Raw genomic sequence first — 19,751 nt, forward strand, 5'->3', positions numbered from 1 at the left:
AATTTCAAAAAAATGATCAGGTTTTTGTAGGGTACACTAGCTAAGTGGGATCTTGATTCTAGCATTTGATCTAAAATCTAACCAATTCACTTTGGTTTGGTTTGGCTTGATTTTATGGCTTAATTTTTTTTTACATGGGGGATGGAATATTACATATACCATCAATAAATGTCGAACTCACGACATCTTCAATAAAATGTATCGGTCATTATTAACCGAGCAACCCTTTGACGAGGAGGTGTGGTTTTAAATCTTATTTTATTAAAGAAAGAACAATTCATTCTACTTTCCAATAGATTGTCAATTGTTCTCTAAAACTATTTTTCACTTTATGAAAGAATTGATCTCTCCAAAATCTTTACTACAGTTTTACTTCAATAATTTTTGGTGACAGATTGTTTTGACACTTTACCCTTTTGTTTTTCGGTAAACATTCTTTTGATACTTTGTAGTTTACCGACCATTATGCCAATTAGGGGTATCAAAGTTGTTTTCTAACATTTTCTTTCGTAAAATACATTTTCCAATCGGACCAAATTAAAATCTTGACTTTCATGATCTATGATTGGGACTGAAGCATTCTGTGACTTCAACTTGATCTGGAAAAAAAAAAAAAAAAAAAAAAAGAAAAACAGCGGGGGGGGGGTGGGAAAAAAGAAAAAGAAGAAAGAAAAAAAAAAAGAAAGGGGGGAGGCCCCCAAAAAAAACCCGGGGGGTTCCCCCCCCCCTTTTTAAAAGAGAGTCCCCCCGGGGGCCTTTTTTTTTTAAAAAAAAAAATCAACCATTGAGCCCTTGATAGACAAAAGGGATAACACAAGTAATGTATTTTCCATATGGAATCAAGTCATCACTACATGAACCAAAATGGTTCCTTGATCTGGAGATATTATTAGGTTAACAACCTAATGCATTGTTAGCCACCACCATGCCAAGAAGTATTTCCCTTGTTGATCCATATTAACCATAAAATTAGACCAATCTTGGCAGTTCAGACTGTTGAAATCCAAACTAGAGCTTAAAAAGAAACTTTACTAGTTTCTCCAACTTCAGCAATCAACAGAAGTTCAGTGATAGTTATGGTGGATGTACTCCCATCAAATAAACATTCAAAAAAACATCTTACAGAACTTTATTTCATCACATAACTGCTTACATTACAACTCAGACGAATCTTCTACCAACACTGTCGTCAATTCCTTCTTTGAAGCTGTGAGATGAAGCAATTCCTTGTGTGAAAAGTACCCATAAATATAATACAGACCTTTGTGCAAAGAAATGGCAGTTGCGAGAACCTGCACTGGTCGCTTCGTAGACAACCATCAAGGTCATTAATCATAATCAACACTGGTTCTGGTGAATATACAATTTCCCTTTTCAATTCGACAAAGCAAGGAGATTCTGAACAATTAACCTTTCTACATCTTTCTGGAAGGCAAGAAATAACTAGTGATGCTAGAACCTCGTTTAACAGGATTAGCTCGCTTACGAGCGCGAAGCCAACCTCGAACTTCTTCCTGAATTTCGTGGGGCAACTCATCAATCACAGAGGAATCAATCTCATCAACTTTGTAGGTCCACATCTCCCTTCTTTGTTGGTTCTGATCCAAACTTGGTTGGCAGACAATGGTTTCCTCAGGAGATCTTTTTAATGGCAGACTTGGATGTTGCTCTGTACAACACTCAATTCCAGAATGAAATCACAACTGCTGATCCCAGCAGAAGAAAGGATGCCCAATCTACGAAGGAAGAATTGTAATTAAGGGTAAAGAGACAATAATGCAATTATGATATTACCTGGGGGTGGAACAGGAAGAACTTCTTGGCCAGCCTCAGCACCATCGTGTTTTGATGAAGAGCAAGAAGGTTTGGAGCCCTGTAGGAATCCTAAAATTGAACATCCTCCCTACCACAAGAATTAGCAAAAGCTAAGAGAAACCTATTTTATAAACATCATCAGAGGTTTCAATATGCTTCTATTTACACAATAATTTGCGAAGAAAAGATTCATGTTTCAACCAAAGCAGCTCAATTGATGTTTAGTTATGAGAGACTACTTCATAGAGCTTACATGCCCATTTCATCTGGATGGGAGTTACAGAACCTAAAAATCTCCAAGGGACAAGAACCTGGCTTACAGGTATTAATAGTCAGAAAATGCCCCCTCCCCCAACTAGTCTGGTCAAGACAAGTGACTTTAAGTCACTTAACAAGGTTTTGTTCCCCCCATGTTTCGTCCTGGTTTCTCAGGAAACTGCAGGTATTACCAAGATCTCGATCAGTTTCAACCAAAACTTGAACCATGACTAAGACTCTAGATTGGACTTACAGTAAGGCACAAAAACTCTCATCCTTAAGAGATTGGATCCTTTTCTCCGAAGTCAAGATTGTGTAGAAGTCCTCTTGTCCTAACAAGATTGTAAGAGGTGTTGGACCCGTGGCGCTTCTACTGTTTTTGCTTCAAGAAACACTTTCTGTGTTTGATAAAACTTATTTCTGGAAACACAATTCTAAAATATTAACAATACTACAAAATTGCCATCAGGAAATTTAAATATAGAAAAACTCTTTATAACCTATGGATTATCAAGAAATGTTGCTGCATTTTCAGTTTTTGAACCCACCATCTCCATGATGGGCCTATGGATGGGTAAATTATGTGTGTAAGTCAATGCGCTTCTCTGCCAATATGTGATTTAAACTGTTTCCAGGAGTTCCACAGGGCCTAGGGTTACTTCCCCAAACTCCACAGCCCCTATTTTGATCCAGGGGTATTTTGGTCATTTTGCAATTTTCACGGTGTCTATGTCAGGGTCCCATCAAGTCTAGTCAATTGTCAAAACCTTATATCTATTTTTGTTTTCTTATTTGGATAATTATTTTCTGTTTTTTTTGTGGAGTCCTTGTGTAGGTGTGGTTCCTAGTTGTGTTGGAATCCCCTAGTTTGAGTCTACTTTTCAATAGGACCCTATATCTACTTTTAGATCCCTAATTAGGTCTTTCTAGAGTAAGTTATGATAAGAGTACTTGTTTATGTCATAAATTGTTAGGCAAGACAGAGTCCTAGTTAGAATAAGAAAGTCAGTTTGAAGTCAATTAGGGTTCCTAGTCTAAGTCTTAGTTTGTTCTTTTGTAGGCTATAAATAAAGCATCCATTCTCTGTAAACACAAGTTGAATTGATTAACAAAATTGAGAATTTGGAGGAAACAAGTCTGTCGCTTCCTTGAGAGGTCCACAGCAGTTCTTGAGTATCTTCTTCAATTCCAGCAGCAGCATACCATCTCCAAGTAAGTGAAAAGCAACCCTAGCCCCCTTCCTAACCCTCTCCCCTACTTCTAGTCCATCTGCCTCCCTAACCTAATTCCAGCAATGCTCCGCCATTGCAGACTTTCCCCAATCCCTTCCAAACCCTGCGGTCACCCTTAGGATCTTTCCCCCTTGAACTCTAGTTAAACCCTACACTCCCTTAACCCTGAACCTTAGTTACAGCCCCTCCCCTCTGCCCTTTCTTCTTCTTTTCTTCTCCTTTAACCTGCGGCAGCTTAGTAAACCTAGACAACCAAAAAACCGGAATAATTTTTAGCCCTAGAACACCTCTATCTACCAAACCCTAACTCCAATTCCTGACCCTTCTAGGATTAGCTTCCCCATCCCCTTAACTCAAACGAAGATGGAATGCATCTCAGATTTGTTAAACAGCAGTTGGTTTGAATGTAGAACAAAAAGGATGAAGAAAATCCGCAACAGAAGAAAACCCATATGGCATTGTCTGATTGTGCAAGTACAAGATAGTAGTATGGATTTTTATTTAACCATTCATTCTTTTTCAAAAGCCATCCATATTAATTGCTATTTAGTTTTGATGAACTTGAGCCAATAATCTTGTGAATTTTTTTGTAGTGAAGGTATCTGTTTCATGAGCAAAAGAACTGCATTTGGCAAAAAGGATATTGGTACGTTGAATGCGAGGATAGCAGCCAAGTCTGTAAAAACCAAGCATAATCAGGGCTCTACAATGGTGAAGGATCTCATTACAGTATTGAACAATCAATGAAGAGCAAGTACGCGTTGAACTAGCTAGGATAAAGCTGTTACAGAACTATGAAAAATTAAAGCCCAAAGGGAAATGAAGGCCTCTCGATTCTCATAAAAAATGCAAAGAAACAGAAATAGGACGAAGGGCATAATGTCATAAACCAAAATATAGACTATGCAAAGGAATTGGAGTTGGAGAACCAACTAGGCATTACAATTTCAGATTTTGATGTCTTACAAAATGAATTGAAGCTAGTTAAGACGACAAACAAATCGTTGAGAACGAAAAATCAGGTGATAGCAAAATTGATAAAGGAAAGAGGAACCACAAACATCGAGATTATCAAGCAAATTGCTGGAGAACTGGACAAAACAAGGCAAGAGTATGCGCATACCAGAGAAGAATTTCAATTGATGGCATATTTGCATCCATGCATATAATACAAGATGATCAGCTCAGGACAAAGATGACATCAATCAAAACGGTTGTTAAGACTTGAAACCAAATTGAAGTCTTTTTACCAAAAATAGAACATACTAAAACCTAGAATCTGCCCCATTCCTGTCCAACCACGAATGCAAAATACTAGATGGGCATCTCCAAATCCCCTTCATCAATAATCGACTCTTTAACCACAAAATCCAGAAAGAGAATATGTATCCAGATCAATAGAGATTGTCCTCTCTCTCTATTTCTCTTCTAGTTGTTTTTTTTTTTGGTGAAGATTTCTCTTCTAGTCAATTGCTAGAAGTTCTAGTGACTCCCAAGCCTATCTATCTTCCAAACACCCATACCTGATGGTGAACAATCTTGGATCCAAAAAAAATCAGCTTCTTGGCCATATCCCAAAAAACAGATCATTTTCTTAGATGAACTCAATCAAGTGTCTGAAGAGGAGTAGTGAAGTACTCAGCCAAGAACATTAGATTGGGGGGGGGGGGGGGGGGAGTTGCTTCTATGGAGCATAGACTTTAAACTCTTCAGGGGGCAAGCGCAAGTAGAAAGCAGCATATTAGGCAAAAGAGAAGGCAAAAATAATCATGTCCAAACCCACCTGCAGGTGCAGTAGATTGGGCAAAGGAAAAGATTGGACAGAACAACCTGAGTGTGTGTGTGTGAGAGAGAGAGAGAGAGAGAGAAAGAGAGCTGCAGATGGAAGAAGAAGGTTGAATTGGGCTCACTCCAAGCAAGCTCCATTTTGAGCTTTCAAGTGGTGAGGTTGGGATCTGCAAGAAGAGGAGTTAAGAGGAGCTTCAGGCAGATTACCCAGGCTTTGCCTCTGTTTAATTGTGTTTTTCTGTTTTAGGTCTTTTGATCCCATTTGTGTACCAGGAAGAAAAGGGGGGGGGGGTTTGCAAGAAGAGTCGTTTCCCTGGTGTTCTTCTCTACATTTAGGGCTTCTCTCTCTCGCTTTGCATTGCAATTCTAATGTTTAGGCGGAAATTCCACTTATGCCCTTGTTTAAATGTGTTTCTCCTAAAGGCAGCCTGCAACTGACTTTTGCTTCCAGAAATAGATGAAACTACAATTTATTGTTTTGTCAAGGTTGCTTCTTAGCCCACAAATAGGCATAAATTTTTTGTTTCTAGAAACATCAGAAGCGAAACATGTTTAACAAACACTTTCGGACCAATTTTTTGGATTTTGAAGTGAAAAAACCCAGAAACAGCTTCTCCGTGAGTCATCAAACAGGTCTGTTGTCTCCCCACTTATTGTACAGAAAGGGAATCACCAGTAAGTTTCTCTCTAAGGCTAAGGAAGGAGTAGACATAAACTCAATTGAGCTGAACCACTATGTCTTGTGTGTTGCCTCTGATTTTATGCTTCTCTCTCTTTATTGAATTTAATTTGGTTTAATTATTCTAAAAAGAGGCAATTTCCACTAGTTCAACCTAGTCAACCCCCTCTCTATCTATTTACATTTATGAACAGAAGACACCAGTTTTGCTTGAATACCTATTGCTGACTGACAAGTGATATATAATAGAATAGTGGTAACCTTATGTTGCATTCTCGTCCAAAATAGCAGTATATAATGAAGAAATATCTTTAAAAACTTATATAATAATAGCCCAAGAAATACAGAATAAAAGCCAAAATAACACTTTGACATAACGAATGAAGCCTGGTGTATAATAAAGGGAGCATGATGAATTAACATCACAGCAGACAGCATATCACAAAGTATGTTGTTTTCAGTCAACCTTATAGTTAGAACTTTCCCTTTTCTGATCATCTTGATTCAAAGTAGATCTTCCACAGTCAATCTGGGTTTCTTCTGGTGAAGATCTTTTCGGTGACTCTGCTTGATTCAGTCCTGAACAACTTAAGCTTCCTGAACAAAACCAAACCTCGATCTTAGGAAGGATCAGAAATTGAAGGGGTGAGGAGGGAAATGGTCGATTGGCAAGGAGAAAAGAAAAAAATCAAGGAACTAATAAAAATTCTAGAAAAGTATAACTACAGAATACCTGAAGCGGGAAATGGTTCAGAATCTGAGATGACCTCACTGCAATTCTGCTTTGACGAAGATGACGATGGTTCACAACTGTTAAAGAACCTCAATATTGATGATGTTCCCTACCACAATCATTTGCCAGGAATACTGTAAGATACCCTCAAAATTTAGATCTTAAGAATAAAGTCCTCCATGATAGTAAATAGTATACATATTAATTTCTCCCCTTCTATGGATGAAATTTTTTCATGGTTCAACTGAATTTGGAAAATTCTAGTGAAATGTGATTACTCCGTACAAGCCAAAAGTTAAATTCATTTTCAATGGATGAAAAGAAACTACCAACACGCCTTTAAGTCCCACCAGATTTGATAAATTTTGATGAAGATGTGGTCTTTGAAGAGATGAGCCAATAAATTTATATGAAATTCTGCTATGGCCAAAAATTTTGGTTTGAAAAAGAAACAAGAATTAAATAGAAGGGGAAAATAATTTTTAAAAAATCTCACTTGCATTAGAAATAACCAATCTACATCATTAAGTGAAGGTTTTAGAAGAATCTGATACTTTAAAAGGGTTTTGGCATAAGGGAAGCCAAATCTCTCAGCAGCCCCTCCCGACACCCTTCAATTTTGTTGATTAACTGTTTTCTTCATAAACAAGTGGCGGGGGGGGGGGGGGATGCAAAAAAAGAGTTCAGGAATATAGGTAGATTTCATGTTCCCAAACATACATCACCATAGTATAAGCTAATCTAAACAACACACTTGAAGAGACACTGAAAGCTCATATCATTTGGAAAATATACTGCCAGGAGCGTGGAATTAGACCACAGAGACACCAAAAGCCCATATCATTCGAAAAAAGAACTACTGCCAGACAATGCTCACCAATGCCCACTGTTTTTATCTTTGTTCTTAAAATGATAGAGACAGAAAGAGAGCAGAAGAAAACTGATCTTATATATTAGCACGAACAAAAATTAGGAACAAACAAAATAACAGCCTCAAGTAGGTGCTTAAATACAGGAAAAGAAACCAAAAGTACTTTATACAGACAGACGATAAAGAAGGAACAGGGAAGAAAGATCAATCAAAGTTTTGTAAGCATGTAGCTTTCTGAATAAGTTAACAACTTTTTAACATTCAACCAGAACTATGATTTTCAGCTCTACCTGGGCAAAGTTTCTTTTCAAACAGGCATGACGAGATATTTTAGTAAGGCAATAGATGGAACAAATGAGAATCAGCAGATCAAGGGAGACACAGAAGAAAATTTATACAAGTACAAAGGAACTTACAGGTGGTGCAGCTAATATTTTGCTTGCAGACACAGAAAGAGCAGTTACACCCCATCCATTATTTGGATTTCCTTGGGTTTCAGCTCTCTGTGAACCCAAAAAATCACGTAGTGCAGAGTTGAATAGCTTAAGGGCATCTTCTTGGATTTTAGCAGTGCCATACCTCAAAGGGCATGACTTGGAAGGGAATTTCCTATGTGAATCTGAGTCATCGGACTGCAGGTTACTATATAGTTAGCATGAACATAGAATGCAAGCCAGAAATTCAAGAAAGAGAGGTGTAAAAAATGGATACCTTGTATGCCCGCGCATGCAAGGTAAGAGTGTGTGCAACCCGCTTGTTTTGATCCAAGTCAGATTGAAGCCGTTCACTTAGTTCTTCACAAAGATCATTTAGCCAGCGTTGAACCTGAGCAAAGAGTACAGAAACTAGGTGGTTGAATGAAAACCATGACTAACTTACCAATTTCTCACATTTGCAAAACTACATTAATTCTCAAATGAACTAAACGAAAGATAGAAAGAACAAACTGCTCACTAATCTTACAAAAAATTTCCAGATTAAGAAATAAAAGTTACAAAAAGGATAGGATGCTTATTCCAAAATGTGGATTTTTATCAGCCATCCTTTTGGTTGTTCATTTTTTCCTGTGGTCTGCACATTGAGAATTAACAACTTTTTCTGTTTGTCCTGGTGCTGTACAAAAGAATAGGAAAGCAAAAGATTCTGTATGGCCAAGCACTCTATACAAAAGACCATCCGGCAAGGGTACAGAGAAAAATATTTTCTACTTCTACCAACCAATAGAGAGACAAGGTGTTAAATTCTCCAAAATTAGGGCCCAAAAAGGAAAAAATATCTTCAAATTTTTGAATCACCCTAAGCAAAACCTCATTATTGCCATAAATGGATTGTTGACTCTGTTCATTCCAATGGACCAAAGGAGCAATGGCGGTAAGTTTCCAAATTCTCCTTCCTTTGGAATAAAAGCAATAGTGCGTCAATCAATTGAGGAACCCAGGAGTAGTAAACTACATAGCAAGACCACCATAGAGTAATTGCAAATAACAAGAAAATGTTGGACTGTTCCCTTATTATTAAAAAAGGAAGAACCATACAGTAATGATGCAAAGTACATCCTATCATTCAGCTGGAAGGACATAAATGCTGATCACCAGTTGGAAAGTCCCTCAAGATCTAAACTCCTTTACCATACATGACATATGAACAAACAACAGCAAAGACTCTTGGATACATATTTATCATCAAAGATCTGTCTATTTCTTTCCTTCCACAAGTGCCATGCGATACTGTAGCAAATCAACTTCAAAACCAAAACCAATACTCTCTAACTTAAAATTTAACTTAGGCTAATGAATCCACAAAGTCTGGCTTAAAGGTCAGCTAACAAAGATTCAGTTCTATGACAATTTAAAAGGCCACATTAAATTGGGGGTTAGTGCTTCTTGCTTTAAATTATTGATAAAGAATTTTTGTACTTCTGAGTTTAAATTAAAGCCAGTGTTGCAAGTAGCTCAAGCTAAGGATTTTAAGGTTTAAACACCCCATTTCTATTAGATTATTTTGTTTCTCTTGCAAGGTGTGCTCACATATTCACATCTATCCTGCTCTCTCACCCCTTCATATCCCTCCTCTTTTCCCGTAACAAAAATTTCTTCCCTTTCTCTCCATCTCTTCCACTACTAATATTATTATTTTTCAGCATCTCCTCTTCCTCACATCACCTTTCATGTTTTTCTATATGGTCCAACTGTAGTGTCTTCTCTCTCTTCTGCAGATCTTTTTCTTCTTTTTACTTGTTTATTTCTTTCGTTCCAGATCTGAGTCAAAAGAACTCAAGAGAAATAAGACCAGCCACAGAAGCTCAATCCACATCTGCTGCAACTGTCAACCCAAGCCATTATTGATTTCTGGTCTGTGGCAGCCAAATAATCTTTCCTTGTATTTCTATTAGGTCATTTCATTGCTTCAATTCTCTTAGTTTGAGGTAGTGAATTTACATAGAGTTGAAAGGAAATTTGGACTGTTTTGGCACATTTAGTAGGAACATGATCACTAGAATTGAGTTTATTCTAGTTGCTACTTACCTATACTAGTTCGGACTATCAGTTGCTAACAGAACACGTTCTCAGTTACAATATGTTCGCACCAATCCTTGTTCAAGTACAATCCTGTTATCCATGTTCAGTGGGATTTTTGAAGTCCCATTTTGCAATTCTACATTCCTAGTTGCACTGGGACTCTTTGATACTTGACTTATTTCAACTGTGGCACTGTCGAACATTTTCCTAATACCACCAGGAAAACAAGGAACATTCCAACGCTCATCCTACTGCTGGGCAGCAGTTCCATTAGCACTATTTGGGCATCCTCCTCGAGATACAAATCCTTGAATCTGCATCAACCTTAAAGGCATGTTTCAAAGTATCTGCCAATACAATACAGGCTGATATTTATTGGTATCAATCACTAGTGGTACAACACACCAAAACGTCTCTTTATTCATTTTTTTTTTTTTTTTCAAGATGGCAAGTATTTCAAATGTATTGCTTGATATGCAATAATCACATTCTAATGGGAGATAAAGGAAAGAGTAAAATCCTACATCTAATCTTGTGAATTCACATTTTTGAGCTAAGAACCTGACAAGGAGATCTAGAACATCATCATTCGCATCATGTAATACTCTTCATAACCTATATACTATCACAAGAAATCTTAACAGCAATTTCAATTTAATGCACTTGTTTGATTATATGATATTCATCTTAGTGCATGTGCATGATACTTCTAATAAAAATTTTATCGTTGCAACAATGTATTTCCATGTATATTTTAGTCATTTTGATGGCCTTTGACCGCTTGATTCGATATATATATCTCTAATATGATACTAGAGTATACAAGAACATCAACAACAACAAGCCATGTCCCAACTAAATATGGTTGGCTACGCGACTCGTGCCTTCCAATCAGCTCTATTTGAAGCCATACTAGATAGAAGACCTAAGCTATGTATATCCTTTCTCACCACTTATCCTAAGGTTATCTTAGGTTTGCCCCTAATTCTTCAAATTCAACCATGATACGATACTAGAGGATACAGCTCTTAAATCACCCGACTAATATGATACTCGATATCAATACATTAAATCTTGCTTAAAGGTGACCTTGAGATCAAACGTCTAACATGTGTATAGCCCAGCCTAGACTCCTTAAAATCACCCCCCCAACCCCAAAATATATATATATATATATATATATATATATATATATATATATATATATATATATATATTACAAGATTTTGATTAATGAATAACTAGAAGAGCTAACTATTATGTTCATGCAGAAAAAGAGACTTAGAGACTATAAAATTAAAATGACAAAAGGGTTGCCCATCTATTAGGAAAAAGCATGGTTGTGGAATTAATTATACACAGCCTCAAATCTTGATACATGGAAATCTATAGTAGTCATCCACTATTCCACCTTCTATGTACGTACTGAAAGACAGAGTCAGATGGATTATAAATTAATTTCCACTATTCAGGAAGAGCATGCTTATAGAAGTAATTTTCCTCAAAACCTTCCCCCTGGACTGGTTTACATGTTATGAACATTTTATAAAATGTTGATTACTGTATAGCTATAAGAGTTATCTACCCAATGTGTACATATTGAAGGACAGGAAAAGATGGACTTAATTAGGTCATTTGAATTGCCCATCTATTAAGGAAAATACTTACTGAAGCAATTTTTCTCAAAGCCTGTGGACCAGGAAAATTCTTCCCACAACCGTGACTCTTGGGAAGAATACGACCCTCAACTTCATCACCACTGATTCCTCTGGCAATATTCCATAACCAAGACCTGCAGAGAAAATTCAAAAATATCACAAAGATGTGAAACAGATTTGGCCACTAGCTTTACTGAATATCAAAAATAAACATCTTAGTCTGCTGAACCTAAATATCAAATCCTCATAAATGCCTAAATATCAAATTCTCATAAATGCCTTATGAGCAGCAATGGTTATAATCTACAACAAACCACTTAAATAAAGTCATAACAAAATGAAGAGTATAAATCCAAGACCCTGTATTTATGCCATATCGCTCTTGTAGCTTTTCCTCTGGAAATTGCATTAGATCACCGACAGTGTTCACACCAAGGTCGCTTAGCAAAGAGTTTCCAAGCTTTCCTCCAAGTTGTTTCCTACAAATTCATTTCACTTTGAAGTATAAGAAGCAAACCAAGACCCGTTTCATTCACTGAAAGAAGAAAAAGGGCACTGGTGTGATTCACCAAGCAAAGTAGAGAGAGAGAGTGGTACTTCACAAAATCCTACATTTTCTTTATTGGCAAAGAAGCCAACAATCCTTCCACAGATGAAAAGGGAACAACAGTTTGTTGGGATGGTTTATTCATGCCACTTGCTAGTTTTGCCAGCATCTGTAAATGACAATATCCATAAGCTGATGAGTTCCATGCAGGTCAAGCTAATGCCAACTTCTATAACATCTTCCCCCCCCCTCTCCTAATCCACAGTATTATCACTCTGGGAAGAAATGAACAGCAATTGATCATCATTGGTACCTTGTTGTGAGCAATGCCAGCAGAACATGTAAACTGGGTTTCCTTCAAAACTTGCATACGAAGATCTGCCACAATAATGGCTCCACAAGCTAACAACTTATCCCGACGCTCAGCATTGCTCCTACAGAACCACTCTCTTACATCTTCAACTTCTCTCCTATCATCCTGAAGACCAAACTAACTGCATAATGCTTTGTGTGATGAAAGTATCATAAGACATGTAGCACAACATCAGGCGTTCAAGTTTAAATACTCATTAAGTGAATTCAAAGCTTAGTTGTGGATATCCCTAGGATATTATCATAGATTACAGAGTACTTAAACACATTAGTGAAGAATAAGGGGGAGAGATCTGTAAAAATTTATAACTGCCTCTTACCTCACCAGGGCCCAAAACATGTGATTTAAGAACCTCATCATCAACTGCTTCAAACATTTCTGGAGGATTTTCTGATAGCATTGTTTCAGCTGCTTCACTAAGATCAAGATACACTTCATCAATTGATGCACGTTCACACCTTCCCTTCCTAGAGAGAATGGATACTACCTGCAGTTTGAATCACTATTCACCATAAACAAGAAGTTGAACATGAACAGCCAAATAAGACAAGAGTTATGTTACAAGAGCATGTCATTTACACTCCACAAACCTCAGAACCTGCACTGCGGTACAAGTTCAAGTCAGCTTTTCCACGTGCAACTGGGACCTGAACCAGATGAATCTGGGGGCAAACTCCCTTGGCCTCATCTCCTCGCATGGAACTGGAAAAAATGTACACATAAAGATCCTATACCAGTCCTTACAGATTCCAGCTATTAAATAAGATATGGGAGTCAAAAAATTTTCACAAAACCCAACCGACCGCTTTACTCCATATTTGCGAGCTTCATAGCTGACAGCAATGAGACCCCCACCTTTCCAGGAGTTATATTGTACCACAGCAGTTGGCAAGCCCTTTAGCTCTGGTTGTTTCCTTTGTTCAACTACCATAAAGAATAAATAAACAGATAAATAAATAACAAAGGGGCAGAAACCTACAGTCTTAACCCTACTTCTTGGGAGCTTATAAAAATTTAACCCTACTTCTTGGGAGCTTATAAAAATACCACATGAGATGCAGCTAGAAAAAATGACAGCTTTCTTTAAGTTATATGGAGATAATTTGTGAGACGCTACCAAAAACTTTCCTCAACTAACAACATCTCCACACATTCTGATTCTTCACCACGAATTGAAAAAAAAGGAAGGTAAAAATGTTATGAAGAAGAAAACTAATGCATGAAACAGATCATAGTACTAGGGATTGTTTCTTCGTCTTTGAAAGCCACCATTTAGCGTGAACCATAAAACTGGATTCAAATTAAGAATCAGACTAGCTTTCTTGTTCTGTTGACTTCTCTATGGCCATCAAATTTTTTAGACTTAAGAAGGTTCAAATTACTTTCTCTGGCTTGAACTGATATATGCAAAACTGAAAAACCATGCCCACAGTTAGAAGCAATTGGGGTACTGGAAATCTTTCATATTTTATTTTCTAAAGACACAATTCAGAGAGCATGAAGAGAGGAACATCAGATATGGTTAACAATCCTTAAGTTCTAAAAGATAATGATTATATTCTTCTAACTGACTGGTGTTCACCTGGCAGTTTCATCAGTTAAAACGCACTACAAAATTAAAGACACAATCGAAAATTAGGCATGCCGCATGCTTATTTCTAATATGGTTGGTCAGGTCAGACATTCAAGCATCACTTAAATTGAAGTAATCACTTAAATTGAAGCTTAAAAAGACTGAATCTAAAGTTCAATTGGCTTTTGGAAAAGGAAAAAGAAAAACAGCAGGAAAAAATATAGGATAAAAGTATGATAAGGTAAAATATTGGCTTTTGGAAGGATTGATGCTTAAGATTTCTATATAAAGATATTTTAGACATTTGGCAATTCGATATAGAAGGGACCAAGAGTTATATTCCTATAATCAATGTTCTATAAATAAAAATTAGTATCATCATATACCAATGATCTGAAAATAAGAAACCCATTTACAAGTCATGCTAAATGACCACATTTTTTACAAGCACGATGCATTTTAAGGACTGGTGTTACGTTTAGATCTTTAGGACTCGCCTACGCAGTAGTACAGTCTGAAATCTAGCACATCTTCTGTCAATCTTAAATTTTCTTCCTCCCATTGTGATTAAGGGCATTCGTGGAGCCTCAAGTAGGTCAAGAAAAAAGAAGAAGGTGGGCTGGACGCGGGTGATGGATAGTTAAGATGACTGTTAATAACCTAAAGAAGGGTCCATAATCAACTGCTGTCATTGGTAATTGATGTACCCAGGTAGGTTTAAAATCTATGAATATATTTTTCTACACGTAAAAGCCAACAAAAATAATAAGACGTGCAATTAAAAGAAATTTCTGAGGGTTAAGATGTTTCCTTTATAATCTTTGGTTTTCATCATTCATGGCTATATCAGACAAAATGCGCTCTAAAGTGATCAGACCACAAATTTTATTTTATACACGGATCAAATTTCGAAAGACCCCGCTCAGTGAAGTGATGGTAAAAAGAAAACTCAAGCATCAAATTATGATATCAAATAGAGGAAATAGTAAAAACATGTCAGTTTCATCCCGAATCAAGCACAACAGCTATAACCTATTCGACAAATCCATGTCGATTAAAAGATAGCAGAGGAGGAAGAAGATAACCTTGAACATAGAAGCAATCCATGTCGATATGAGCGATAACTCGAGCATCAGAGAGCTCTGGTCGAGCAATTGGCATCCTTGAGTTTCTTCTTCTTTCTCTCTTCGCTGCTTCTATCTGTTCTTCTTTTCCCTCCGAGAACACTGGCAAGTGTCGTTACAGACTTACAGTGCGCGGGAATGACCGCAAATGCACTTTAATACCGATTTTGCCCCTTTCCAATAAACTCTGGTAAGCCCAAACCGGCCCAAACCGGCCCAAGCCCACCAGAGTCCAGCCCGACTTTTCAACCTAAGGGGCCAGTTTTTCTAGTAGGGTTCAGGTTAAGCCCTCGGTCCAACCCACCCAGGCCCATCCAACACTGTTAATTTAATTAAATCACTCATAAAAAATGTAAGATTGTAATATTGTAGTATAGCTCAAGTAAATGAGATATTAGCCAAGATTTATTTTCAATGGCTCTTTGTTAATTTTATAGAAGGTCATAATACTTTAAAAAGAAGCAATTCATTGAGTTGGGTAAGATGGAATTGAGAAGTTTAAATAATATTTTCAACAGTTAAGGCTCTTAAATTCTTCACACAAATTGATGTACCAATGGCTAATTTCTCAATAGGAAATAATTAGGGTTGTTTGCTTGCTTTTTTCTTTTCAATAAAACACATCATGTAGGTGTGTCAACAAGTAATTGAAAAAAATAAAGGTTAAGACAAGGTAAATCAAGAAGTAAATCAATAGATTTAGAAGAATCTTGGCAAGTAGGATTTTTCGCAGGGGCAAAACCACAGTACGATTTTTAGAAAAATTATATTAATAATTCCCTTAATTTTTTTTTTTTTTTTCTTTCCAGATGTGAAATATTACTATTTGGTCCCCTCAATATGGAGAACATTTTATAATAGTAAAATAATGGGTATAAATGTCATTCTTTATTAAAAACTATCTCCTCAATTCTTATTTATTTCCCCTTCTTCCCTCTCATCTTTTCTTCCTATTTATTCCTTTCAATATGTTAGATTTATAAGAATCCTGGCAGGTAGGATTTTTAGGTTGCAGATTGTCAACCCTTGATAAGGTTTGATAGGAATAAGGTTTAGGCATACATCCTAAGGTTGGGGTTTTGGCTAGCCCGGCCCATTGACACCTCTACATACGGTCATTTGTTGCTCTTCAATTTCACACATTTTTGCCTATAACAATGTTAGTAGTTGCACATTTTTTTATGTGGCCATGGTTCTAATTTTCTTTTTTTATAATTTTTATTATTTTAAATAAATAAATATTATTTAAATGCCCTAACCTCCCCACATTTTTTTAATAAAAATTTTATTAAATTTTTATTTTACAAAGTGATGCTAACTAGGTAATGAGATATTTTACTAAGCTTAACCTTCTAATAAGAAAGTATAATGGGAGCCAAATGTGTTGAATGAAAGATTAGAAATTTTTTTTTTTTTTGGCCAAATTTAACTTCTTTTTTTTACATTTTTTTTTATGAGATTCACCCGGGCTAGCTTGCCCGCACCACGATTACATCCTCAAATTAATGCCGCCGAATGGGTGCGAACCAAAGACCTCCCCGTGGGAGGTAGAGTCTTTAACCGCTTTACTTTGTGTAAAAGATTAGAAACTTACGACATATTTGATTTTCTTTTCATCTCTAATTAGGTGTAGTGATGGATTAATTAAGGGTGACATTTTAGATGCACATAAAAATATACGAAGAAGATGTTTTGGTAGAACACATAGTATGAACGAAAATTTTTCCTTTTTTTTTAAAACACCAGATTGTCTCCGTTGATGTGAAAAAAAAAAAAAAGGATTGGATTGTATCGAAGTAGAAAAAAACAGTCAGGCCGAGCTCTTCAACTATTTATATAATTGTAAAAAAACAACAACCCTTTAAGTATATTTAAATTTCAAACATGAGGATCAAAATGTCTCTCAAGCTATTTAATACATTGTGTTATTATATTTTTTTTTTCTTTTTTTTGGATTTAAATACACTTAACGGCAGCTAATGGTGTTAGTCTACTTGAGACTTACGTAATATATTACATTAATGAGACCCAACATTAGTTCATGGTCTACTAAAGAGACCCACGCATGAAAAACTCTATATAATTTTAACCTTATCATTATTTTATTTCGTAATTAAACATAATTTTTTAGAAAAAAAAAGATTCCCAAATTATCAATGTAAAGATATTTTTTATGTCTACTCATATCTTGACGATGATGATGATTATAGTGTTTCTTTCATACTGACACTATATATTATGGCGTTTCTTTTGTATTGATATGTAATGTCAGTACGAAAGAAACACCATAATCATCATCATCGTAAAGATATGAGATGATATAAAAAATTGTCTTTACATTGATAATTTGTATTGACACTATCCTTCCTACCATATGGACCACTAGCTAACATTCCTAATTCTAATTCCACATCAGCATCGAAAAAAGTTCTAAATAATGTGTGGATGTGTTTTAATAATCTTGACGATGATGATGATTATAGTATTTCTTTCATGCTAACACTATATATTATGGCGTTTCTTTTGTACTGACACTATATATATAATGTCAGTACAAAAGAAACACCATAATCATCATCATCGTCAAGATATGAAACGATATAAAAAATTGTCTTTACATTGATAATTTGTACTGACACTATCTTCCTACCATATGGACCTCTAGCTAACATTCCTAATTCTAATTCCACATCCGCATCGAAAAAAGTTCTAAATAATGTGTGGATGTGTTTTAATAATCTTCCTACCATTGATTTGTTTCTTTTTTTTGTTTTTTGTTTTTTTGGATAAACTGTAAACCTACCTGGAATGTTAGGTGGTTAGGCCTAACACTGACAGTAGGGTAAATTTGGCCTAGATTTGATGTACTAGTAAATCTTATGTGCTCATTAAAAAATAAAAAAGGTAAACTAAAATAAGAAGGTGATGATTCAACTTATAAATTTTGAGCCAACACCTGTACAATCAGCGTTAGTTGAATTTGATTGAATGTTTGTTGCTTTATTTGGCTTTAAAAGAAAATGAAAGTGTGAATTATCTCGCTTTCTTTTTTTGGTAAAAGTATCTTTAAATTGAAGCTGGGCAAGAAAAACCCAAGACATCTTGATTACAAGCTTCAAGAAGCCAAGGAATGGAATTAGACCAGACAGTCCTACTTGCCACGGACCGGGCCTTCCTAGCTAGGGTATGGCTTTATCTCGCTTTCTAGTTGCCTGAACTTCGATTCTAAATGATGTTAAGTGTAAATAATAATTATTCATATTATTGGAAACATGATGTTACAACAGGATTATAAAACAAAAATGATGTAATCATGCATGCATGAATGATTGACCTTGATGATATTTTCAGGTTAACCAGCTTAATGCAGAAAAGGAAGTGATGAAGAATCCTACCAAAACAAGAGAATTAATTAAAAAAGCATCAACTTTGAATAAAGAAATGATTTGACACTGTATGATTATCAAATTGCAACATTAAACTCCTCTTCTCCCCTGATTAGAAAAGTGTTTTCCCTTAGTTCAACCAAGATAACATCCCATGAATAAAAGATTCTCTTTTTACTGATAAAAGGTCATTTTCAATTTTATCCTATACAAAGAAGTTCCTAATCCTGGTATATATATTGGTTACATCTCTAATATATATAAAATTGCTAATTCGAGAAAAAATTGTATTAGATGCGAATTACTCGATATAGAGATTATGATTATTTTCTCAATGATTAGTTTTTAAGAGTGAATTCTACCAAATCCTTAGTAATTCATATAATTGTTCATAAATTTTTAACTATTGCTTGGGTTATCAGTTAATCTCTCACTGTAATACTGTAATATTGTTGCCCTCTAACATGAAAATAAGTTTTTGCCAAAACCAATATTTCATTCTTCATAGTTTTTTTATGACTAGCTTTTATATATATATATATCTTCAACACCGTGTGTAACATGTAATTACAACAAGGTTTCAAGAATCATATAAAAAACCAAAAAAAAGAATACAAGAAGAACCATATCTGGCGTGACACAGCATATATATTTAAATAGTTAGGGCATGTATAGTTTTTCAAAAAGAATATCATATACAGATATGATTGTATTGTATAACAATTAATTTCAATGAATGTAAAATGTGATATTTTTTTATAAGGAAAGACAATTTTAAATTTAGATTCATGCATGGTGACCACACAATCTAAGTATGATTCTGAATTTTCTCTTTTCTTGAAATTTTATTTACATTTGATGTGTCCAATACATGTCGGCATAGTCGGATCTATATTTTATGTATCCGTGTAATTAATTACCATTAGGACTACCAACGGATGCTGATAACTTTCTATTTTTATGTTAGTAGAATATAACTGATATGGTCGACCCTTAACAGACCGATTAGGGTCGACCAGGGATGAATCGGATCGGCCAAATCTTGGTTGGACCATGAACGAATTGAATCATATAGTGTGTGCACTAAGCAACATACACCGTTTGAGCTATAACCAATCTTCTTAACATTCGGGATAATGATTTTGGATGAATTAGGGATTTTGAACTGGTTAAGGAGTTCAGGTCGAATTCAATT

The 19,751-nt window shown here is 35.7% G+C and overlaps 1 protein-coding gene across 2 annotated transcripts; it reads right to left on the bottom strand.

Moving 5' to 3' along the window:
- Window positions 1-949: 949 nt before the first annotated feature.
- Window positions 950-15,278, bottom strand: POLH (Y-family DNA polymerase H). Of its 2 annotated transcripts, none has more exons than XM_089169352.1 (14): window positions 15,132-15,278; window positions 13,277-13,397; window positions 13,064-13,175; window positions 12,793-12,960; window positions 12,414-12,578; window positions 12,166-12,269; window positions 11,913-12,032; window positions 11,564-11,687; window positions 8,088-8,201; window positions 7,793-8,008; window positions 6,506-6,614; window positions 6,239-6,369; window positions 1,795-1,873; window positions 950-1,669 (listed from the first exon to the last, which is right to left on the bottom strand). In XM_089169352.1, exons 1-14 carry the CDS (start codon window positions 15,205-15,207, stop codon window positions 1,416-1,418), a joined length of 1,893 nt encoding a protein of 630 aa, XP_089025478.1. In that variant the 5' UTR covers window positions 15,208-15,278; the 3' UTR covers window positions 950-1,415. The 2 variants fall into 2 exon arrangements, with proteins under 2 accessions (XP_089025478.1, XP_089025477.1); XM_089169351.1 differs by having other exon boundaries at window positions 1,795-1,903.
- Between the last annotated feature and the right edge of the window lie 4,473 nt (window positions 15,279-19,751).

Source organism: Hakea prostrata, chromosome 9 (assembly GCF_041222555.1).
Source record: "Hakea prostrata isolate BN-2017 chromosome 9, UWA_Hpros_2, whole genome shotgun sequence".
In the NCBI taxonomy this organism is placed as follows: Eukaryota; Viridiplantae; Streptophyta; class Magnoliopsida; order Proteales; family Proteaceae; genus Hakea; species Hakea prostrata.

What these genes read in the sequence shown, in the direction of transcription:
- POLH (XM_089169351.1), bottom strand. Translation starts at nt 15,207, where the DNA reads ATGCCAATTGCTCGACCAGAGCTCTCTGATGCTCGAGTTATCGCTCAT. An exon ending in CGCAAATATGGAGTAAAGCG is followed by an intron (nt 13,176 to 13,276) that starts GTCGGTTGGGTT and finishes CATTTTTTCCAG; the next exon opens with TTCCATGCGAGGAGATGAGG. An exon ending in CGATATGGCATAAATACAGG is followed by an intron (nt 11,688 to 11,912) that starts GTCTTGGATTTA and finishes TTTTCTCTGCAG; the next exon opens with GTCTTGGTTATGGAATATTG.